The sequence below is a fragment of the Lagopus muta genome, chromosome 8 (assembly GCF_023343835.1).
Source record: "Lagopus muta isolate bLagMut1 chromosome 8, bLagMut1 primary, whole genome shotgun sequence".
NCBI lineage: Eukaryota > Metazoa > Chordata > Aves > Galliformes > Phasianidae > Lagopus > Lagopus muta.
In genome coordinates this window covers 6,998,029-7,023,388 of record NC_064440.1, presented here as the reverse complement: position 1 = coordinate 7,023,388, position 25,360 = coordinate 6,998,029, and the positions used below count along the sequence as shown (strand labels likewise).

The 25,360-nt window shown below is 43.8% G+C and overlaps 2 protein-coding genes across 4 annotated transcripts in view; one reads left to right on the top strand and one right to left on the bottom strand.

The window, feature by feature from the left end:
• Positions 1 to 10,245, top strand: part of GPR39 (G protein-coupled receptor 39) — a 64,533-nt gene extending 54,288 nt beyond the window's left edge. For all 3 annotated transcript variants that reach the window (XM_048953763.1, XM_048953762.1, XM_048953761.1), the window contains one exon: positions 9,721 to 10,245. In XM_048953763.1, the coding sequence (XP_048809720.1) occupies positions 9,721 to 10,241 (521 nt within the window). In that variant the 3' untranslated portion in view covers positions 10,242 to 10,245. The remainder of the gene's footprint in view (positions 1 to 9,720) is intronic.
• A 565-nt stretch (positions 10,246 to 10,810) lies between these two features.
• LYPD1 (LY6/PLAUR domain containing 1) lies at positions 10,811 to 25,281 on the bottom strand. Its single transcript, XM_048953765.1, has 3 exons — positions 24,766 to 25,281; positions 24,071 to 24,208; positions 10,811 to 11,048 (listed from the first exon to the last, which is right to left on the bottom strand). Exons 1-3 carry the CDS (start codon positions 24,815 to 24,817, stop codon positions 10,813 to 10,815), a joined length of 426 nt encoding a protein of 141 aa, XP_048809722.1. The 5' UTR covers positions 24,818 to 25,281; the 3' UTR covers positions 10,811 to 10,812.
• Between the last annotated feature and the right edge of the window lie 79 nt (positions 25,282 to 25,360).

Here is a 25,360-nt window from a genome sequence, read left to right as displayed (position 1 = left end):
GCCCAGGGCTTTGTAGTGGCAGCCATGGTGGTACCAGGTCCTTTGAGGTCCTGAAGGTCCTCATCCTTCAGGAGTGAGTCTGTTAGCTCTGAGAGAGCCCCTTGTCTTCTGTGGTTACCGGTTACAGAAGTTTATTGCCAGAGGAGGAGGTGGTTTAGACTTTTTGTTTCAGTTTCTAACTCTAACTATTTCTATTAGCGCTGGGGAGCGAGAGCTTCCCTATTTAGTAGGTGAAAACTGTACAGAGCTCAAGATGAAGGAATTTGAAAATCTCTCCCAGGGTGGCTGAGCTGGTAGGTCTGGGTAGGAAACGTTATGTCACAGCTCTGGAATGGGGATAAGAGATGAGAGGCTCCTGGCTGCCTTAACAGGGCAGAGCAGTGGCTGAAGCTGCATAGGAGCGTTTATTTCTGTGGCAGTATGGGTCAAACTGAGGAGCAGCAGTTGAATTTAAGTTGCATAGGGAAGTCTCTCAATGCTTATACTTGCTGGTATGTAATGCTGATGTATGGAATGCTGATATTTAGTCATCCATCTTTCACAGTCATATATTTATTACATTTGGAGGGGTAATTGTAAAAGCCTTTGCTCCATCATTGTGGTCCCATGTGCTCAAAGCTGGTGCCTGCTGCATTGGGCTGGAAGAGTGTTCTGTAACTCACTGTAGGGCAGGTTTAGTCCTTGTTAAAATCCCCTACATCTTCACTTGCCCCAGAAATCATCCTATTTTTGAAAAAACGTACCCTGTAAGATTTGCATAAAGAAAGGAACAGCACTGTTTCCCTAAGTGAAAAATCTTTATAAGGGGGTTTACTTGAAATGCAGGAAAATGAGCTGATCTCTTCAGTAAGTACCGAGGAGCAGAATGGAGCCTGCACTCACACAGCTGCTTGGCTTTGGGGTGCTCCCTGCACGGCCCTATGCTGCTCTGACCGGGCGGCACAGTTCCAGGCTGAGCAGTGTGCTGTGGGTCTGTGACCGGGTGTCTGTCTGTCCTGCCTTGCACAGCACCTTCGCCTTCTCACCTGGGGAGGCTTTTAGGCTTTGAATTAGGCTGCTGAAAGGTGGTGGTGAAGGAGGGGTGCTCTTTGTCTTGCACAGGTGTTTCTTGAGAAGGACAAGTCTGCTCTCATTATGCATCTCTCAATGGCACTGAAATGTGTGCAGAGTGAGGAGCAGGTGCTGGCAGAGGAGGGCCCTGCTCCTGCAGGACGCTGGGGAGCAGCAGGGCACAGCTGGGGCATTTGCTGCCTTCACTGCTACCCATAGCTCTGATCGGAATTATCCAAGGGCAAGCCTGACTTAAATCTGTAACTGCCTGCTTGTGCCATGGCTGCCTTCCATGCCCTCTGCTAGCACCCGGCTAGGATGTGCTTCCAGGGGTCAGGATGGAATACTGGGGCTTTATCCACCTGCACTTTGGGAACAGCTGCTGTGAGTAGGGAACCTGAGGTGCCCGCTGTCTCTGCTCCTTCCATCAGATAGTGGCCTCTCACTCTGAAGTCTCTCTTTCTATTATCTCACAGGACAGATTCTGGGCAAGAAACTTTCCCAGCTCTCCTGCAGACTGCACTCTTCCTCAGACCTTAAAGTAAACGGGTGCTGGTGACAGGTGGAACTTTGGCTGCTGCTCAGACCACATTTGTTTATCGTTTTCCTTCTGAAAAGGAATCTGTTCAGAGCACAGAAACACTTGCTGTTGTCAGAAAGGGAAGGTGGTCGGTGTGCCCGCTCCCTGCATGCAGATCTTGGTGCAGATTTGGAGAGCTGCATGTAATTTCTGTGGCAGTTTGCCTTGGTTTCTGTTCTCACTTGGGCTGCTGCACGTAAACCCCAATTGTGTTTGGTTTTTAAAGCAGCTGGCAGTCCTCATCTTGCTACCATTTGTGCTTCAATAATTCCATTTTCATCACACTAGCTATGATGCAAGTTTTCTTCATCTGAGTGCTTTCGGTACAGCAGTCTGCCTTGGAGGTTGGTAGCACCACTTTCGTTTAAGAAGAGCTTTGCTGGTTCCCCTTAAGGCGATTGGTTCCATATAATGCACAGCTCAGTCCCTGGCGGAGCTCACGGTGCCGCGTGGATCTGCTGAGCTGCTGCTTTGTTTCCGTATTTGTATTCTGCAGCGGATTGTTCAATGATTCCTCCTGCTGAACTGCAGTAGATGAGCTGTTTAACGTTGCGATGGTTGGGTTTGTAATGTAAAAACAAAAAAGCTCTCAATTCCAAATTGTGTTTGCTAGTTAGAACGCTGAATTTAAATGAGATTTATATGGAAAATGTATTTTTCCATTGTTTTGCCACTGTAGAAGGACAATAAGACTTCAGTCTTTCTAAAAGGAAATCAAAGCAACCATGGCAGAAATTTGTTTTGCAAGGAAGAAACATCAATAAAAACTAAGCCCATTGCCTTCTACACATTTGTGTCCATATTAGCATTTTTTAAAAATATTTTCTCAGTACAGAAACAACTGTTTCCAACAAGCATGTTTTTTCCGACAGCTGGAATGTTAAAATTCTGAAAGATGAGCAATTTAAAGTATATTTATTGTACCACAGTATGTCTTTGGGTGGTGATTTTGTGTCTATTTCCACAGTACTCTTGATCGTCTTTCCCCTAAATTAGCCCTGATTTAAATGCTGTGTCTCTACGGGGGAAGCATTGGACCAAATGAAAATGAAGGCCTTCAAAGCTGGCGCAGGATGTTGGAGCTGTTAGCGATACAACACGTGAGGTGGGCACCCCAAGGAAAGGTGGGCACCCCATGTGGATCACTGCTACAAATGCCACACTGGTATCAGTTGTGCCAGTGTGGGCACAGTGCCCTTGCAGTTGGAATATTGAAGCCAAGGAGCAAGATAAACTCATGTTTGAAATACAGATCTTTGCGTGAAGAAGAAATAACTGCCCTTTCAAGGCAAGAGCTGTGTGGGGAGGTGCTGCTGCTGCTGTAGAATGCTATAGTACTGTCCTCACCATGATCTGTAAGTATTAACATGAACATGATTTCCACCAGTGATGTGTGAGCAGTGAGCAGATGTCTTCTGAGCACACACCACGACTTCAGGCACTGCTCACATTCAAACAGAGGCAGCACCTCTGTCATGAGCCTTCCTGCAGTGTTTGTAGCTGTTTGCTGCTGTTTGTGCTGTGAAATGACAGTATTTAACAATATTTGAGAATCACAACTTGACCTTGCTAAGAACTGAAGGTAATTGTGAGATGTTTTAAGTTGCCAAGAAGTAGAACTGTTACTGCTTGTGTCTTGGGTAATTCTATGTTCCCTGACGACTTGAGATGCTCGTAGCCCATGTGGATGTCTGGGGGAGCCTGGAGGATTTACACCAGCAAACAGTCACCTGTGAGATCAGGTATCAAAAGCAGCTGCAGAAGGTTCACAGTTGTGTGATGTTCCTCTCAGTGCACCTGACAGCTCCTGCTCCTAGCGGAAGCTTTTCAGGGATAAAAATAAATTCCCTGCATTGTCACCACTCAACACATGGATACGGTTCTGTTTTAAGGAAGGAAATGACATTTACAGGAAGAATGCTTGCATTGCCTTGGCATATGTGATGCAGAGAAACCATTTATGGTGTCTTCAGTTGGGAGAAAGACAACTCTGTCCTCAATAGTGACCTATTTATTACAACTTTGCAGTTTTATATCATTTATTGCACCAAGAGGCAGCTTGCTGGTTTGTCTGTGCACTTCATTTCCTGCACCTTTTTGTGAGACAGCACTGTCCTGATGTCCTGACACCAGCGAGTCACCTGTGAGCCCTGGGGTGAGCACTGTGAGCACAAGATGGCCCCAGGTCTCTCTGCAGGCTGCAGGAATCCCTGCCCGATGTGGGAGCTGCCGCCAGATCTGGTTTCCAGCTGTGTGACCCAGACCACAGGTTAACTCTCCCAGGCTGCATTTACAAAGCCAGCTGGTTGTTGGCCAGTGCCAACTCATTCCATGGAGGGCAAAGCATTGTTTGCCAGAGCTGTGTGCAGGTTTGTCTGCGGCCCCTGCTGCGCTCCCTGCATTCCCAGCACAGCTGGGAATAGAGGCTGGGCCTTATCACTGGGAGCTTGATGCTGGCTGTACCTTCTCAAAACACACCCTGTAGTCACTGCTGGAAGGGGATACTTGGTGTATTACCACCCTCCCTGGCAGAGAAGCATTTTTGAAAGGCAAATCTCCTCAGTCTGCAAGCTGAGGATGGAAGGAGCAGAGTTGGTGGAGCTCATACAAAATGTATGTAGCAATGCATGTATCGACTCATTTCGGCGAATATCAAAATTTATTGTCCCTTGAACTAAATATTGACACAGACAAAGCAGTGTCAATATTTATCTCTCAGGTTAATACATTTTTATATTCACCTCAACATCCATCAATATGTGCTTACTTTTACTGCGATGTTTGTCCTTCAGCAAGGAAACTTGCATGTGCATGAGCGAGGGAGGTTTATATTAATGTTCCTTTCCTCTTTTAATCTTCATCAGATGCTTTATCCCGCACACAGAATGCAGCACAGGCCCCACTCAAGCAAATCCCTTATTGATGGTTGTGGCACTGGGCGCAGGGCTGAGCAATTGATTTCTGGGTGATGTGACCTGTCACTGACAGAAAGGGCAGCAGAGCCACCTTTGTTTTATAGCCTGCCTGCTCGGTGCCACTGCAATTGAGCCAGATCCGCTCACAGATCCTGTGAGGGAGTGTGGAGCCAGGGGAACAGGCTGACAGCTTGAGAGCTGTAGGGAATCACTGCCTACAGAAGGTTGATCTTAGAGCGTGAATGGGGCACTGGTGAGCGGGCCAGGCCTCAGGTTGAACTTGTCTCATGCCTGTACGTGGGGCACTGTGTCCGAGTGTGGCTGAAATGGTATTCGGGTGCTTTCATTAATACCAGTGCTATATTCAGGCAGCACTTTGATGGGGCAGCCCCTGCTGCCACATGGGCAGCTGCCTTGCTTTCCTTGCTCAGGGATGAGGCAGAGCTGCGGCAACTTCAGTAACAGCTGTTTGGATGCTGACATTTAAGTGGCAATCGTCAGTAGACACGGCAGCATATGGTGGCTGGCATGTCACATGCAGCCAACTGCAGGCAGCTGGGAGGCAGTGCTGCATGGAGCTGCACTGAGGTGCATCTCTGCCACTGCTGTGTGGTGCAGTTTGGGGCTAGGCACTTTTTTAGGGCAGGCTGGAGCCACAGCAGTGGAATGGCTTTTGTCCATGCTTACAGTGAAAAGTAAGATTCCCAAGTCCTGGTTAAAATAATGAACATACATAAATACATGCCCCAAACCCACCTCCCAAAAGTAACATTCACAATTAGCAATTCAGTCTCTGTTTTTTCTTGTCTGGAGTTTGGTGGTGACTGAGCTGCCAACCACCCCGAGCACAGAAGTGAGTGGTTGGGTTTTCAGAGCTGCAGTTAGCAGAATCCCATTGGGACAAGAGCTTTCTCCGTGCTTAGCACTGCATGGCAATGGTGAACTTACTAGTGAGGGATGAGCTTGTATTCTCATCTCTTGGAAGCTGCTACCTGCGATGGGAAGATGCTGTGACAAAGGTGTGGGGTGTTCATGCTCTGCTGTGCCTTTGAGTATAAAGGGGTCAAGTGTGTGAGTGTGTCCCAAGTGCTGAAACAACTCCCTGTGAACCAAGTGCCTGGCTGCCTGCACTTGAGGCATAACTCAGTAACCATATGCCTGCATTCCACAGGCAATTGCCATTTAAATGTCAGTTTACAAGCAGATGTTGGAAACCCTCCTTTGCACTATTGATTAAATTACAGAAAACCAAAGTTTGAGGCTTAACTCTGCTTGAACCCAAGCAGTGTGTGTGGAGCAGTAGTGGGCGGGCAGGGCTGGGCCTCGTGGGCAGATGGGGGCAAGCAGGGGTGACCCCATCAGCCTCGGGTAATGGCCCATGGCAGCCAGATGAAGGATGCTCCTGGCGTTTCCTAGTGACAGTATCTTTAGACAACTTCAAGGTCTGTGGGCAGGCTGGCAGGAGCTGGGGTAGAGGGAAAATGTAGGCCTATAAGCCTCTGTTACACAGATTTAAGCGCTCAGGTGCAGAAAAGACAGAAAAATATATCAGTCCAATAGAAGAACAAGCGCAATGTGGGAGGGAGTGGAAGGAAGCCCTCTCTACCCTACCAGACGTCTGCATGCATTTAAAATCCTTCCCAGTGAAGTTCATAATGAATTTAATTCAGTCCCCTACGGCCCAGAGGAATGTTCAGAGCAATAAAAAGTATTGCTAAGGGAGAGATGGCTGCCAAGCTCCTGTGCTGTGCCAGTGATGCTTATTTATTATTGGCACTTAGCGCTGCGTTTATTTTACTACTTAAATGGTCCTTTGTCACATATTAAGAATTAATACTATAAGATGCACTTTTGGGAAGTTACAATAACAATTCCCAAACTTAAATTGTTGAATTTGTACACTTTAAAAGAGACTGTCTTATTTTTCTTTTTAGACTAAACTATTAATTGAATGTGGCATTTCCTGACTTTGGCTTAGCTATGTAAGTGGGTTTAGCCGAGCATCTTTTCGTGTCTACTTACTGTAGTTGTTGTTACACTGCAATATCAGCACCACTGTTCCACGAATTATAAGCTCAAACACTTACTTGCAGGTGGAGATGCTGTCACTTGTGCAGTCTCCAGATAACACGGGGGCTCCTGGGCTCTGCAGGCACGGTCTGGTGCCTTTCTGAAGATTAAATTGAGTGATTCAAATGTGTACTGGAAATTTCAGGCACAAGAGGTGGAGGTCGTTTGAACAAAACATTACTTTGTATATAAACCTTACTCCAGGGGACAATTTCTGCTCTCACCTAGCCTGCCACTTCAACACAAAGTCAGGAAAGTGGAAAAGAATATGGATGTAAGAGTTGTTTTCACTTTAATAAGGAGCGGAAGGGAAGATTGAAGATGAGATGAAAAGAGTTTAATTCCTAACACACAGCAACTTCTGGGGGAAAATGCACACATACGGGTACAGGATGCACTCTGATTTACATTCAAGTTGAGACGAAGTGGTTTAAGCACCTTCTGCTCATTACATCGCAAGACTAAAATCTATATAGCCTGTGTACGAGTTCAACTTGATTGCAGCAATAATTCAGTCAAAATATTTACTGTGCTAAGGTCTGAATGTAAAGCTTTTCTTTCGGTGCACTTGGGCTTACTTCTTCATACTTGGAAGTATGAACAGCTGGAAAAAATAATGGGAATTTGTCAGCAGGTTTACTTACATGGTGCAGCTCGTTTGAAGCAGTACATGCTTCTTGTTTTTCCAGGTGCAACAATTCACCATTACTTATTCCTGGCAAGGGATGAGGTTCTACAGACTTCTGCTTCTCAAAGCCGGAGCTTCGCCACACCATGCAAGGGCACCAGCAGCTCATTTTTCACTTGCTGTACACACAGCAAAACACTCGATCGCCAGAACAAAAGAGTCTGAAGGATATAAGGGGGAAGCTCAGACATTTGGCAGTTTGGACTAAAAAGAAAAGTCAATGACAAAGAATTCAGACACAAGTGAAAAATGAGACTTCCTAGTGCACTGCATTTGAGTTCGCATGCACTGTTTGCTGACAGCTTTTCACAGCATCAGTCACAATTTAGGGAACTATTAATCAGCATGATGAAATATCCTTTTTCTAACTAGCAACAAAAAAATTTACACAATAGAACTTATTTTCTTTTCCCTTGAAGGATACCATCCGGTAAGCACAAAGACCACAAATCAAGGTCTGTACAATTCTTGCCCAGTTTTAAGCTGCACAGGAGAAAACGCTCAGTGCAGTCACTGCTCGGGGCTTCTTGTTCTCTGCTGGCCTATGCCAGGACTGCTGTCTGGGTATTTGTTCTGCTGACAGCAGAGAAAAAAGCACAGAAAAGATTTGCAGGAGTAATAAATAGTTCAGATTAACTGATGGCAGAGATGCTGCAGAAGTCAGAGAAGAGTCAGTCAAGCACAGAGGCACAGCATCGCTACAAACAGGGATGAGAGCAGAGACCCATGGCTGTGGGTGTAAGAGGAGTTAACAGAAACAGCAAAGGGCACTTGTCACACCTACTGAAAACAAGCTGCCTGGCCTCCTCCCTGCCCATCCATTTCTCCATGGCTGTGTTTTTCAGGTACTTCTCCATCAAAACCACTGTGACATCAAGTGATTATGAAAGCAAATGATCAAAAAGATGACCTTTATTTGGGAACTGTCATACAATGAGATCATGTGTTCTTGTTTTTTTTAAAGTAACTATGGCTTTCATTAAGGTTTTTTTTTTTTTTTTTTTTTTTACCCCCAATCAAAGTGGTGGTGGCGAAGAGAACCAGTGCACAGCCTCTTAAGTCCTGGCAGTTACAGAGTTACGAAAAAAATTGCTTCTCTTTTCTGTCCTCCTTTCCCCTTATATTTGTGACTTCTCACTAGTAAGATGACTGCATTAATGGAGTATTTCAGAATTGCCTTCCCAGTGATCTTTTTAATGACATTCTAGACAGGTAAGAATTAAAATGTTTCTGTGCTTCTGTTGGGAAAGGAGGCAAGACGCTGGAGGAGATAAACAGCGTAACAAGTGTCTGTGGGAAGTGTAAACCATTCACCACTGAGATACTCTCTACTACTTTGCGCACCTGCAGCAGAGAAGCCAACCTGCAGCTTCCACTCCTTCTTAAGCACTCAGATAAGGCACGTTTCCTGCAAAGAGAAAAACAAAGTGGAAGCAGTAAACCTGTGATCGTGTTTTGTTTCAGAAGCTTCAGGGGGAAGTGTTGAGGAGAAACCATTTTGTCTCCCTTGCATTTTAAGTGAAGAGTGGGATGCCCAGCATGTGCCCGTGTCAGCAGCACCGCAGCACCGCCTCTGCTCACAGCACTCACCTCTCCCTCCAGGGTTGATGGTGCCATCTCTGCCATAGCACTGCAGCCCTCCTGGCTGTGGAGATGGAGCTCTCAACACTGAAGTCACTCCCTTTTTAATGCTGTTAGTGATGCAGCAATGTGTCTTTATATTCACATATAAATACAGAATGGTCAGATACCGCGTTTTGGAGCAGAATTTATGATCTGAAACCACTTACATTTCTGTGACCAGGCTTGGGTTTTTCTCATTTACATTCATAATTTAATTCCACTGGAATTCCATTCTTAAGAAAGTCCAACATATCTTAATTACCATAAAAAGATCCATACATACTTTACTTAAAAATATCTTCTGTAAGAGGAAATTTACCAAAAATAACACCAAATATATTGTTATGCTTTTTTTTTTTGTCAAGTACAAACAAGAATCTGATCTCTTCTGGGTATTGCCTGATCTTATATGGCTATTGGTTCTATTTATTTTGTTTGCTTTTCCAAAGCAAAGGGAAAAACATAAGAAATGTAGGAATGCAGAGCAAACCAAATATCCATTCTTTCCAAAGATACAGGTATCGATGAAAGAACATGGAAAATAAATAAATGAAAACAGGTACAAAGGACCACTATCCAAGTACTGTGCAGTCTTTTGTCGTAGCATTTTATACGCTGCAATGACCTTGTAAGTTACCAAAACAAACAAAAAATGCTGCTGGCAGAAAAAGCTGTTAAGCGAAACACTGAAAAATTGGTATTATTTCCTAACAAGTATGTGCAGAACTGATACTTAATACCGTATGCTTCCCCCCCACCCAAGTATTCACACTTCTCCCTCTTTTTGCTCATAGGACTGATTGTTGCAACCTTGGCAATATGCTGGATGCCGAACCAGATTAGAAGGATCATGGCTGCTGCTAAACCAAAGCAGGACTGGACCGTCCCCTACTTCAGGGCATACATCATTCTTCTTCCCATCGCTGATATTTTCTTCTATCTCAGTTCCGTGGTGAATCCCCTGCTGTACAATATCTCTTCTCAGCAGTTCCGCAGTGTGTTTCTGCAGGTCCTCCGCTGCCACCTGACAATAGAGCACGCCAACAAAGAGAAGTTCCTCAGAGCCAACCTGAGCTCCAGAGCAAGGAGCAGCCGGTCTCTACGCCCACTGCTCTTCATTTCCTCCAAGCGCAGCTCTTCCACAAGGAGCAATAGCAAAGGTTTAAGTACTTCTCAGAATAAGGCCAGCCCCGACTGCAGTCTGCAGAAGCCAGATCTTGAATTGCAGGAGCACAGCTTGGAAGTAGTGCCACTAGAGACGAGCTCAAAGCCTGGCCCAGATGCACAGAATGGCCTTTGTGAACATGAAGTATGACTTCATAAGGCAGTGGGCAGCAATGAACATCAAAACACGTGAACTGAAGTGGCCAAGGACTTGACTACATCTTAATAACACAATGGATTTGGTTCCAGTTATGCAAAAAGAACAGGAGTTCCGTATCCTGCTGTTGAATTTCCAGTGTGCACTTAAAAAATCTCGATCTGCTAACAGAATTCACAGAATCACACAATCACAGAAAATATTAGGGGTTGGAAGGGACCTCTAGAGACATTGAGGCCAACCCCCCTGCTCAGTCAGGCTCCCTACAGCAGGTCACACAGGAAAGCATCCAAGTGGGTCTTGAATATCTCCAGAGGAGACTCCACAACCTCTCCAGGCAGCCTGTTCCAGTGCTCCAGAGTAAAGTTCTTCCTCGCATTAGGATGGAACTTCCTGTGTTCCGGTTTCTGCATTAGCTGCCAGAAGTATCAGCCTCTTTCCCCACAGCCGCTGAACTTCCCTCGCTGTTGATAGAGACTTAAAAACAAATAAAAATAATTGCAGTGTCTTTGAAGAAAGGAGGAGATAGAATAAATTACGTCAGGACAAGAAACTTGCTCGAAGTTTAGCAATACAAAAACAAGAGAGATAATTTAAGGAGCAGAGCGGTGGTTATCATGTGTGCCCTCAGTTTCACACCAGAATTCCCCCTCTTCTTCGGCCGGGGTCCATTGCAGAGCGGAGTGTTGCAGCAGCTGATGCACACAGAGTTCACTTTCCCTGGAGAGCAAAAAGATTGGTATCCAGCAGAAGCTATCAGACACGCTGCTGAAGACGCGCAGGATTTGCGATACATGATTCCTGTGGCACAGAACAAAGGTTACTTAGCTTGACATGAGCATAGCTTTCCTTTATGATTCATACTTGAAAACTCTTGCAGAACAGTTTACGTTTCCAAAGCAATGCTGGTGATTAAGCCACACAGCTCGGCTGGGACACAGCAAACAGCTCTGCACTGCAGGAGAACCACGGCCACCACGTTTGGGATTTTTCTTTTATTTGATTCTGGTTGGAACCAACAAACCACTACAAACGTGATTCACATAATGTATATCAAAACATCCCTTTTATAACAGAATTTCTCATCTTTCGGAACATGCTGTTTGAATAGCTACAACTGGAATGCAGTAAATTCTGAAGTCATTTCTATTGTTGAACACCTGAATGAAGGTGTCTGAATAATTACAGTTTTCTGTGTTGTTAATTTGTATTTTGGTCATTTTTTTTTTCCTTGCCGCTGTTACCCAGACAAGTTACCAACAGCAAAAGGAGGCTGACTATCAGTACTTTTCCAGGTGGTCTCAGTTCTTACTCTTTGAGGCTTAATAGTTCAACAAAAGCTTATATTTTGACAGAAATGGCTTTCCTGAGTTGAAAGCCTTATTTATAAAAGCATTTTAACATACATAAAAAGGAAGTCTGCCAGTATTGCCTTGTGTTTGTAAAAAAAGATACATTTTTAAGGATAATAAAAACCATAATTCCTTTAGAACACGGGATTCTCAAAGTGATTTCTTTTCCCTCTTAATGAGCATGGACCAGGATTCCCTCAGACAACAGTGCCTCCCCTACCTGAAGCGTGGTTGTGCGGTTCCACCAAGTTTTTAAATACAACGATTTAGACTTTAAAGGAGCAACAGAAGAATATAACCCATGGGTACTGAACTTGCACCTCCTGCAGGGGGACTTCAGGGAGGGGTCTGTAGAAACAAACTGCGATACATTGCAGTAGATATTTCTGCAATAGCAACTGCCACCACACTACTAAGTGCTGTAAAGAGCAGCAAAATACCATTTATTTGGGTTATGCTCAAAAAGAAAGATTTCCTGTCTTCAGACAATTTTAATTAAAGCAGTTCTTTTGTATTGTCACAACATTGCTGCATCCAGACATAACGGAGGCTTCCTTGTGTTGTGCTCTCCCTCCTGCCCCAAATTCAAACTCTGAAACGCGCTTTAGGGCTGTCAAGTTAAACTTACAACGAGACGCCCTCAAGACAGCGTTAAATCTTTCTTGGTGTGCAGTGAGCTTCAATCAATCAGCACAGCAGGGAGAGTCTTTCCTCAAGGAGGAGGAGGATGTGCACACTGCTCTAACTGTAGCAGCAAATGCACAGCGATCAAGAGGCACAATCTTTATTGTTAGAATTTGCAAAAAGAAGAGAGTTGTGTCTGCTGACAAACCACTGCCAAAGGGCCTCAGCTGTGCTGCCGATAGGCTCACCTTTCCCACAAAGATCCGGCACTTTGTCCAAAGTCTTCTGATAGCTGAGACAGACATGAACCTCCCCATGGCTGTGATCAACCTTTTTTCTCCCCCTTTCTCTCCTGAGAAAGGAACTCAGTGGAATTAAGCACAGTGATTGCCTTCCCACCTCTAAGCACCTCATCTTCTGCTCCTTCCCTACAGCTAAAGACTCACCTAACTCAGCCATTCCGCATCTTCCGCATGAGTGGCAAGTCTTGGCTCTCCCCTGATCACGCCTGCAAAAAGCTTTTGACATTGGCAGATCTCCTACTCCCATTGTTCTGTGCATCACTCTCTTCCTACCATTTCCTTTTCACAGGAAAGGGCCTTCTCACAATACTAAGTGATTTACTGAAGTCCCTGCGGTATCATATACTTTGCAATATTCAGCAGGCTAGGCCATGAGAATCGCTCAGTGAACAATTAGATAATGCACTCTGACGCACTGTGTTCACCAGACAGATCCAGGAGGCCTCTCCTGCTAAGATCCAACTCTTGCAGCGTAGCTGTGCATTTACAGCAGCTCCATTCTCCAGGATAGATTGCGCAGAATAATCCTGAGCTCTTTTTGAAGTCAAAACCCAACGTTCCTGCAAAGATCAGTGTTTTGTGGCTTCAGCATTGGGGTTTCATGCACAGATGGACTGTGTTCATGCCTAAATAGAGAAAATAATCTAACTAGTAATAAAATCATATTGTAATGCTTCTCGTGTCTTTTCTGTGAGATATTTCTTCCAATTGGGAATTCCACTCACCAATAATTGTTTAGTCCCATTTCTAGCTCTAATAATCCAAATTGAAACAAATTACTTCCATAAAAAAGTCCGCACCATCAGTTTTTTGATAGCTGTGTGGCTGAGACATGCCCTCCACGTGCTAACTTTTTCCTTTAAGTACTGATGGATCCTTTTGAGCTCACAAATCAACTGTCATTATCCACTAATTATGCTTCCTAGAATTTATGAGGCATTGGGCATGAACTAAACTCGATCAGAATGAAATGCTGTGCTTTTCTTGTAGCTCTGCTGTACCTTTAAGGCAAGATATAATGAAAACAAGCATAGAAGATTAATGGGAGAAAAGACAACATTACAAGAATGACATTTTAAAAACACTGCAGCCATGATTTCACATATATATATGTATATTTTACTGTGAGTGTGAAAGAAATAGGAATCTAAATAGTATGAAATAAGTAAAGGCAGAAAATACTCCTAAGCCTCCTTCCCACCGTATTATGATTCCTGCTTAGTTGTGGTAGAAAATCAATTGGCATAACTGGCTTCTGTGATTCTGTGCCAGAAACACCATCTCCTCACTCCAGCTGCAGGTTAATACACCCCAGCTACTGCTGTTCACTCCCTGAGCTCGGCAGGACGTCAGCGTCCTTTCTGCATTAAGTCTAGATTAATTGCTTTTATGTCTCAAGGACTTCTTTACTGATACTCTGCTCTTGCAGGGTTTTATGGTAACACTGATCCAGTTCTGAAACTATTTCTGAGATCTTCCAGAACCATTTGCCACCAGCAGCCTGAATGGCAGGCAGTGCTTCAAAGTGCTTATCTGCTTCATGAGGCTCATACTACAGACATAACCACTAATTACTGGATATTCTTGCTTGAGCAATCAGCTTGGTATCTTCATTAATGCATCACCTAGAAATACGTTGTTGAGCTTTTTTAAAGAGCTTCTATCTCAGAGCGTTCTGAATTGCTGACTGGGCAAGGAGGCTTTACATTTTACACTGTGCTTTTACTGGGACAGTGTCATTGCAGGCTGCCTACTCAGCTACCACATTTGTGCTCCATCTCTTGAAGGCTGAGTACCGACTAACCCAGCCTTTCTCACCAATTTAGCAGGGCCCTGACAGCAGTGTGGGCTATGTATTTGTGTGTGTACTATAAAGATGCTTTACTATGAAATATCTACTACTGACAGATTAATTTTCCTTCACTTCAGCCTCAAGGTTTGTGAAGTTTGCTCAAGATGTATTTTAAATATGAAGAAGCTAGGGAATAAGACTAGGTTAGAGTATCTGTGCAACAATATTCCTCTCCCTTCTGTTGTATCACATGTGCCTACTGCTAAGTGCATTAAAATGAACAAAAAATCCAACACTGAGGTTAAACAAAGCACTGACATTTTACTCTTAGGTTAAGCAAGCCAACCTTACCCTCCTGTCTGTTCTGCATGGCTGTACACTTTGAAAGCATCAAGGCCTAAACCATCTTTCTGTAAGATTTCTGCCCTATTTCATACGCTTAAGTGATGAAAATACAAGTCTGAAGGCGTTTTCATAGCTCCTTTCTAGTACTGATTTTCCTATCTACATCCACACAGACACACACCCAAGAACTATGGCATAACACTCAAAGCCACTGTTTAACCACTGCTTAGCTCTGTGCATCCACCCCCTGGTGCTCAGTTTTAGCCATATGCACATGATGGCACCAAACAATTCAGACTACAATTTACTCAAATCTACAAAGTTAAAGTTCTTCTGAGTGCCCTGTCTGCAAAGCCCAGTACACGTCCTCTAAACATTAGCAGCTAAACACATCTCCAGAACAACCAAAAGAGCTGACGTAACACCTAGTTCTTAGACCATATGCAAAAAGCACCTGAATACCCAAACATTTTTTCTTAGTTCTTTAAAAAAAGACTTACTGTGCACCTCAAACTCTTCTTTTGTAGAAGGTACAGAGAAAAAGGAGCAAACCTCTGCAGTCAAAAAGCCCACCATAATCCTGTAAACAGCTCTGATTGGCACCCGTACTCTCAAGACTCCTTCAGTCAAACACATACAATCTTTGAAGCCAAAATAGGGAGCTAGGATACAATTCAAAGATTCATGACCTCATTTCCAAAGAAGATAGTCACCTTCCCACTTGGAGACCCAACAAGTCTTAAGCTATTTCCTGAACGGGTACATTGCAGCAGGAAACAGCAGTACTTTTATTACCACAGAACTGTCCATGGCCACAAAACTCTTAGCTGCAAGTTTAGCTCGCATCAAAGTAGGTGATGATGTTTAGCCCAACGCAAACATTTCCAAGCCAAATGTTCTGTATAATGGATGAGACTAGCAACTCCCACCAGAAAAAAAAGCAGAAGTAAAACAAAAACATCTACAAATGCAAACAATAAAAAAAGCCCCCAAACATTTGCTACAGTGTTTATAAATATCCAGCTTTGTAGGCATAAAGCCATATTCGTCTTCTGCAACGCCTTCCACACATTCTGTGCATAGCCCCAGCATGCCTGCCGCATCAGACAGAACATTCTGGAGCATGAGAAGAAGCTTCAGGTCCTATGAAGGTCCAAGTAAGCATCCTTGAGCAGCCACAAAATCCCCTTAGCAGGCTTGGAATACCTTACTTCACAACCACCAATTTTCAGGTCCTGGTAAACCCTCAAGTTTTCCTTTCTGTTTTGCTTCAACTTGATCCCTTGTCTGCCTAACCACACTGCATGTTTGATTATATGTGCCATCCTTCCCTTCTCATCCTAAACTGTTGCTTACCCTCCAGCTGAGGGACCTTCGGCATCCAGTAGGAATTATGAAAGATCTGTGATGGATGCTGAAAGCTAAAATGAGAACTTACTCTACAGCAACATGTAAACATTTCATATCCATCCGTTACTGAGGTACATATAATATACAGTGTGACTATTTCCGGACTTTGCTGTATCAGTAAACTTGAAAATTGGTTTTAAAATTCTCACAAATGGGTTTCTAAGTTCTAATTCTTAGTTTTCATATTTGTTTTTATGTCCATCTTCAGCAGTTCTGCAGTTATAATTGTCTACTCCTTTGCTGGTACCTTTCCGTGTACTTCATATAGAGACAGATGCAGCAGATCCTATTGTCATTTGTCCTCTAGAGATAAACAATTAGCAATATTTAGTAAGGCCCTAAATATCTCCAGAAGTGACTTGATGTTGAAAAGAAATCACTGTGGAAGCACACGTCACAAACACTCATAGTTTCAGCTGGACTGTGTTTATATTGGTTTAAAACAATCTATGTCAGGAAAGTTGATTCCTTTCAGTTACGACTGTAACTGCAGTGTTAGGAAGAAAATGAGTTTAAGCTGGTGTGCACTGTGACCATATCCAGCCACGTCCTCTACGTTTCACCTTACAGTAACTCCTCCTATCCCATATTCCCAGCTTTCTCTGGAGTTCACGAGTGGTATAAATAATTTGCACCTTGCTAGAAATTCTCATGAAATTTACTAATTGCCTTTTAAACAACTAATTATATACTATGGGCACCCATAAACAGTGGTTTCTAGGTTAAGAAACTCAGGCACTGAAATTAAATGACCCGAACTCCTTCACAAAGCTAGGTGACACGCTTCCTGATGTTTAATCCTTTGTTTTAGGACCACAGCTATTTCCTCCTACCTCCTTCCTTTGATGCATTCAGCAGGCAAGATAAAAGCATATCCATGCAATTAGACTCTTAGGGAGTGTATCACTCTGAAAGAAAACAAAACCAACAGAACCTACCTGGGCATATTAGCCTATTTTCATTATAATATTCTATAAAAGCTTACTCATTATGCTCACAAATACTCCTATATTTCAGAGTTTTGAACTTGTTCATGAAAACTAATAGGAGGCTTTTGACAATGAAAGACTGCACTCTTGATTCTGACCCTCAAGTGCTATGTCATCGTGCTGAATTAACTTGTGTTAGGAGAAAACTGGACAACTGTTGACTGACAAGGATTTGCATTATTATGATACCTCCCTGTAAGTCATTTCCAATTTTGGTATTGCATCTTTAATAAAGAGAATAACAGCACAAAGTAGCATCACAAAGCAGAAGCAAAGCATTAAGCTATGTAGAGTTGCATAGACTGAGGGAGTTAGGTACAGCTGCTAATGCTGGTATCATCGTCTTTATTTTTTGTTGTTTAAAGCAATAGGAGGCAACAAACCAAAAGTCAAAGCTCAGCTTTCACCTGCTTACCTAATTTCTTTGTTTTCCACTGTCTGAATTAATATCTCTGCTCACTAATGGCAACTTAGAGGCAAGCATTAGCACATGGAATCTCTCAATCTTTCGAGACTTCAAGGAAGTTCAGTCCTCCATCACCTATCCTTTTCTCCTACCAGGAAAGGAAGTGCTTTGGATAGCACAATCAAAAAATACTTTATCTTTTAGCAAGAGGGGAGAACCTGGACTTCACTTTCAGGATCCCATATTAGCATTTTTCTTTATGTAACTCTTATCTGAGTAAATGAACTGGGAATCCTCTGTCCTTATGTTTCTACAAATGTTCAAGTGATATACCTGTGTACTAAGACTCAACAAATGTTACTTGCAAATAGTCTTGATGCATCCTGCTGAGTACCAATTGCACCGGAATGTCTTACATTTATGATGGTGTGCCAGTATTGCTGAAATCCATTCACCTTTTTTATTTTTAGTTATATTATACCCACAGTTTTATAACCTGCTTACTTTCAGAACAAGATTCACCTGTTTGTTTACATCTTTTTCCCCACACTCAAAGCATCACTGCTAGTCTGCCACTCTGGCAAAATGGGTTGCATCAAGTCTTTAAATGTGTCCAGTCTACAAGTGAAAGATGGAGATGAAAACCATTTGGGTCTAATTAAAATATATCTGCTCACATTTTAATAGATCATTGGAAGCTAAGACAAAGAGGAGCACAGCAGAGCAAAGGTTTTGGGAACAAAGACTCATTTGTGTGTGACATGCAAGAGAAACATCTTAAAGGAGGTTTAAGAGGTACCAGGCTCTGGGCATTTTATCCTCCCAAAACTCATTTGTATACCTTTCATACAAGTCTGAGAGAAAGAAAAACATAAAAAGCTATTGTCCATATCCTGAGAAAAATGAAATTCACTGGACCAGATAGCACAACTTCCTTTCAATAGTACAGCCCTTCATTACTTCTGCACTCGAATATTTGTGATGACTTTCGAGTCATAAACTGCTTGAACTGTTAACTCCGTTACTCTTGTGTGTTTAAAGGCAGTCAGAACAGCAATCTATTAAATACTGGCCATAATTTCTCCTCAGCTGACACCCTTAGTTCATCAAATGTCTGGAAGTTTTCCAAGGCAACTCAGAGATTAGAAGCAATTTACCAAGGAAAGCTTCGGCATCTGGGCAGCGTTTCTGACTGGCAATATATCCACAGCTAGAAGTTTTCAGCATGCAGTACAAATTAACAACATACACTGCATGTCTTTTATGCATGTCAGTTTCAGAAGTGAACTGTGTGTTTCCAGTGTTGGTTATTATGTCTTCATTTCACTGAAAAACCAACAGATTGAAGCATGATGTTATATATGGCAAGTGTCACATGGTAAGCTTTTTTCCCCCCATTTCCAAAGAAAGGTTTTTAAAAATCAAAGTCAAGTGCAATATCACAAGTTCTTTTGAGTTGCTTTGATATGTTCTAACCAAAAGAGAGTGTGAAGAAAAAACAGTGGATGTTCTTCACTGGTTCTGATCAGGCTCTGGGGATACTGTTATTACCTGCAAAACTTTAATGGCTACAGCTATTCTGAAGACATTAAACTTTGTTTGCTATTTAAATCATTTAGTCAATACGTGCATACCAGAATGTAATTTACTCTTGATACAAAAATGCAGTTTGTATGTCCTAACTGGTGCTGTGAGTGAAAGGAGAGAAGAGCGTGTGCTTCTGTAATCCTGAACAGCCATGCACACAGCAACTTAAGCACAGCAGCAACGCAGTGAGATTAATAAATCAATCACAGGTAAAGTGCTTAACATAGGCCATGTAAGGGCACAACTTAAGACACTTTAGTTCCCTCTGCCTGATAAATCAGATGACTGGGTAGCCAAAACTGAGCTAGAAATACGCGCAACTCAACAGTGGAAGAATCATCTTGTTCTTGTTACTCCCATGCACTACTCTAAAGCATACAATTACAGTAATTGCTTTAATTACATTACTGGATTATATACAGTGTAAATACATGTGAAAGGCCATTGCAAGCCAGGAAGAAGTGTCTTATTGCAGATCAATAGGAAATAATGAGTTTGTTTTCCAAATCCACTGCAAATACCTCAAACAATTTTTGTTTCATATATACAGGTGCCTTAAAATATCAAATCTTACTACTGGAAAAAAAAACACCATATCCCTCTCAAAAAAAAAACCAACAAAACAGTAAAAACCTATTTTGTGGAAGTATACTTACAAGTACATTAAGCACAAGGTATATTGCTCAGAATATCCACACAGGCAGGTTTGCTTACAGTAAGCTCTGTGAGATTTGCATTTGCTGCCTTTCTGGGTTGATGGTCTCATCCTTCATGCTCAATTCCTTTCTAAGCTATTCATATTGCAAGTTTCATTTTTCCCTAAATAGGTTTTAGATCAGCTTTAATGCTCAGTAGGCTGAGCTCCTGCCCTCAGTAAACTTCATTATCAGTATGTTTCCTATGACATCTGTATAACAGCACGTGTGCGTTATAGACTCATGCACACCATCAATACAAGCCACCCGATCCCAATACACCATGGGACTTCTTTGTTCCTGCATATATTCCAAAATGCAGCAAGATGTAAATAACTGAGTTAAAACTTTAGAGAGGGACAGGTGAAAGGCAAGCACGATGATGGAGCGTGCCATGGGGAATTCCACAAGCAAGGGGAGTCCCTGTACAAAAGAACTTAGTCAGACACTTCATTTATGCTGATCCCAAACACCTGCATTTCCAGCTAAAGAACACACTACAAACGTAGCCCTTAGGTTAATTTCTGTGGGACAAAAATTACTTGACGTGGCCTTCAGTGCCATGCCCCACACTCACCATTCTTCCCTCTTCAAGGGGAAAGCAGTCATTTCTATCTATCTATATGTATATATTTAAGATATTAATTTACCATGTTAAATTATAAGGTTCTACTTCTCAAGTAGAACGCTGTCCTTCTGTATCTCCCACTGGAGCAGAACGGTAACACAACTGCATCAAACTTACCCCAGCAAAATTTTTAAACACAACTTTGCTTAAGCGAGACAAATATTTTGTCATTTTCTTGACAAACTCTCTAATTTTGTATACTCACAGATCCCCAAAGCGCAACAGAAATGTAAATTGCCATAGCAATCTTTGCAGGAAAGACAGAATTACACCAGCTCACGTTACCACTTAGATGCATGCTTAATTACTGCTCGATTCTCAAATCATTTTCAGTTGTGCAATGAAGCAAGTTCCTACCTAATAATAGAACAGCTGGGATGCCACAGCCGCCCAGCTAATTCAGAACACCAGTGACTAAAACCTGCATTGCTAGCTACTCCCATCAGGGGCTGTCACAACAACAGATGCTTTTTAAGCTCTGGGTTAGAGACTCTCTGCTGCTGTTACGCGTCTCTTACCTGGCGCTGAAGTTCACTCTGTGAGAACGCTTCTCCAGAAACTGAAAACGTGCTGAGAGAACACAGTAGTATTGCAAGCACTGACACTATAGGGACTAAGGAGGAGTGGTTCACTTCACTGCTATCAGGCATAAGGAGCTATTTACAATGCAGGCAAAAAAAGCTTGCATAGAGGCAGGAATTGCAGGAATTTTAATAGAGAAATGAAGCTGAATGAAAGAAGCATCACTGTGTAACCAAACACGTAAGAAAGAAGTCACTGGCTGCAAGCTGGGCACCAGGTTGTAGGCACACCAGCACCCCGAAGCCAGTGACCGCCTTCACTGGCAAACAGAGCAAAGCACGTTACAGGGGATGGGTGATGGGCCACCAGGTTACTGACTCAGACCCTAAACTACATCTCAGTGTACTGCATTCAAGTACAGTTTAAAACAAACTTTTAATGTTTTGCTTACTTTCACAGCTATGTTTTATTAAGCACAAAAAAGGGTTGGTCTACAAAAATTAAATTATACTCCTCTGACTGTATCTAGTGAAGAGGAAAAACTTTAATTATGAGATTGCATTGTCAAATAAATGCAAATTCTCTTATTGCATATTACAGGTTGAAAATTTACACACAAGTCTATTATAAATTAAAATCCACATTTGAAACACTTTGGCTTCTTTGACTGTTGCTTATCACTGAAAGCTGAAGTTATGAGATGCATGGTAGACATAGAATGAATTATTAAATAAAACTTGTGAGAAGAAGGCATTTGTATTATTCCCATTTAAATATCAATTAGGAAAAAAAAAAACAAAGAAGGATGATGAACTGAATCATCTCTGTTTTACAGCCAATTCTCTCTAGAACTGACAGAATAACAGAGAAACCATGCTAGCACTCTTAAGTTTTACTCAGTATGAAATACTTGGGTTAAAAATTGTCATTTATTCACTAGCTGAAGTTTACAATCTCTTAACTTAAAGTGAATAAGGACTGCACTTATGGAAATAAATTAAATAAAACCAAACAGGAGTACCTGCTATGCACTGCATGCTAGCTCTCTCCTAAAATGAAAATCCAAGAATCAGCTTAGAGATGGTACAAAATTGCACAGAAACAAGTTGCAAATCAATTTCTTCACAGGAATAAGGACAAGCTATGTATCCCTGCACATCTGAAATCTATCTAACCAGTTTCAAGCAGCATTTTCAGCATGCCACGGTCACAGTGGCCAGGCTGCAGCTTTGCCTGCCAATCTGAGAGAAGGCACATGGCTGACCACCCACAGGTGTGTGCACACACTTATCGAGAAGAATTGCACTTGAACATGTGAGCAGTGTTCTTGACTTAAAGAACTCTCCCAGCACTCCCAGAGAGAGAGATTACAGACACATTTCTGGCAGGCTGATGCATTCTGAGATGGTACTGAATTGAAACACAAAGGACCCGAGGGCGATATTTGAAAATATAAACACACAGACACACACAGATGTTAAGAATGAACTGAGAAAAGTGACCGTTGTTAAGGAGAGGTATTTCTACACATGCCTACGTACCACACTGATTGCACATCACACTGCCACTGCATCAATTCAAGCCTATTAAAATTACCATTGAATCTCTTTAGTGTGCAGGTAGCAAAGCTTTTAAATACTCATTTAGAAACACTCAGACTTTCAAAGTACCTTGTAAGCCATAAACTATCTCATATCAGTGCTATCTTTTACAAGTAAACTTGAAATAAAATGCTGCAATAACATGCAGTTTAAAGAGACTAATCTCTCTTCAAACGTGTATCTTTTTCTCTCTGCTGGAGAGCTGTATACTGCTCAGAAACAGAACTGTGGATGGTGTTACCCAGGACAAAACAAAGTGCCAGCAGTGCAGCTACTGTTGGCAGTTAACAACAATCATCATTATTTCTGTATTATTCTTAATGCAGTCATCTGTGACTACCAGCACAAGCAGCAACAGATCATGGGTGAGCATCTTGAAAGCACTAATGAATGGTTTCCAAATGCAAAGAGCATGCATTAAGCTCAAGACATAGACTGTGCTCATTAGCAAGGAAGAGAGGGGCTCTGCTGTCCCTGAAGAAGGACTGACCCAGCCTCATTTATTTTAGCAGCCCAACAGTCCTTTACACCACCAACCTCCATGCTCTGCAGCTGCACCCTCAGCTGGGGGCTCTTTTGCTGGGGAGCAGGTACCCCTTAACTCAAGGTTCTCAAGTCCAAAAACTGCCATTCCATGTAACGGTCACATCTAAACTGAGGTAGCACTGGATACCTTACACTTCTTAAGACCTAAAAACAGCTATTTGCAACAGGAGTGGGATGCTACAGGAACTCCAACTCGTGCAGATATTTCCCCGTCCCCCACAGGTCCCTAATCAAGCTGCAGCCTTCTACACCTGTGAAAGGCTACTGAGCAACATGGTGTTCTGAAAACCAAGAGGGTTCTCAGATTACTTCCACAAGGAGGAACTTGAAAAACAAGCAAATTATGGCATATCTCATGAAACAGTAGGGTTACAAGCAGAACTGCAGCTGGTTTCCTTGTGAACAAATTCATCTCCGAATATGCTAGCTCAGTATTAATTACAGTAAGGGCAAAACCTCTTCAGACTTATAAAATGAGTACGGCAAATACTGTGCAAACATTTGTGCCCTCCCATTGCAACCCAAACTCCAAAAAAGCATTCACAATATACTTCTCCCCTCTTAGTCTGATATTTTCTTTTATGGATGAAAGCAAAGCAGATAGGGCAAACCTTCAGAGTATATGAATTGCTAAAGTAAATAAAAGAAGGGAGGGAATTACTAATTTAATGCTCTCTTCTTTCTCTTGGGGAAAAAAAACCCATGTAATTAACTGTAATGAGATTAAACTAACTTGTTGTTATTAATTTCCCAATGCAGGGAAACTAGATCTGAGACCCCAAAGACTGTGTGTATTAACAGCATTACCAACATTTGGCTTACATCCTTCAGTTTTTACACCAATTTTAAAGGGCAAAAATTAAACACTGAGTCACAAAGTCAATCAGAAGTGTGAAAAATTAAATGCAGAGTCCCTGTTGGTGGGACTATGAAACTCATCTGGAGCTGCAGACTATGAATGGGTGGAGCAAAAAGCAACAAATGCTCCCCACCACAAACAGAAGCTGAACTATTAAATCCTTACCAAAACTTTTCTCCATTACTTCTTTCTGACACATATCTTGAACGTTCACTGTACAATTCACAATGAACTCCGGAGAGGAGCAGTCATTGTTTAGCTGGAACTCCTCGCACTGGTAGCACTGTATTTGCAAACCGAAACCTGGAACAGATAGGAGTTTCACTCAGAACGATAATAATAAGGAAATAAAAATGAAATCAACACGTGCAGAAGAGGCGCTCACCGTTCCCTATTTCTTGTTACTGATCGCTGCTCAGCACGAGTTGGGCACAAACGCCTCGCACCGCCCGGTCCCAGCGCGGGGCGGGCGGCGACCAGCAGGCGGCACAAACCCCGAGCGCAGCGCTGCCCCGCGCCCGGCTCCGGCTGCAGCCCCGCCGGTGCCCTCAGCGCAACGCGCCGCAACCATCCGCGCTGCGGGCCAGCAGCCCAGCCGGGAGGTGCTTTCCAGCTCTTAGCCGCGCCGCCGGCTTTACTTAGCTACTAATTAATGACAAATGATTTAATTACTATCTTGCCACGCGCGATTACGGCTGCGGTACATCGTCCCCAACGAGGCGCTCCGCGCGGAGCTGCCGCTCCCTGGCAGCCCTCAGATCCCCCCGGGGATCGCGCCTCGCTCCGCCGCGGGACGGGGTCGGGGCAGCGGGCTCCGCACAGGGGTCTCGCCTTCGGGGTGCCGGCGCGGAACCTCTTACCTGGAGCCAGGCACAGTCCGCAGAAAGTAGCGGCGAGGAGGAAGAGCCGCATCCTCCCGCAGCCGCCGGGCCGGCGGTGGGGCACGGCGGGGCATCGGCGGGAGGGACGCGCCGCGCTCGGAGCCGCTTCCCAGCCGCCGTAAAGCGGGCAGCAGCGTCTGCCCGATGCCGCTCCGCCCGGCCCCGCCGGAGTTGAGCGTCGAGACTGGAATAAACTCGAGGGCCGGGGGGCGGCTCCCCCTCCTCCCTCAGCACCATGTGACGCCGGCGGAGCGGGGCGGCCGGCGGAGATCCCCGCCCCGCGCACGGGAAACGGGAAAGTTCGGGGAGGGAGAGGCGGCCCCGCGGGCGCGGCGCTTCCCAGCGCCCTCTGGCAGGCGTCGCCCTCTCCCCGAAAAGGAACCGCGGCCTGAGAGACGGGGGGCCGCCCGCCGCCTCCTCCGCAGGCGCGCACCTGTGCGCGAAGGCGGAGGGAGAAAGAGAAGGGGCGTCGGCGGCCGCCGCTGGGAGCCGCCCCGGCTGAGGCGGCGCGAGCGGCCGGAGCCGTTGGAGCCGCAGGGGGCGAGCGCGAAGGCGGCCGTTGGCGGCGCGAGGC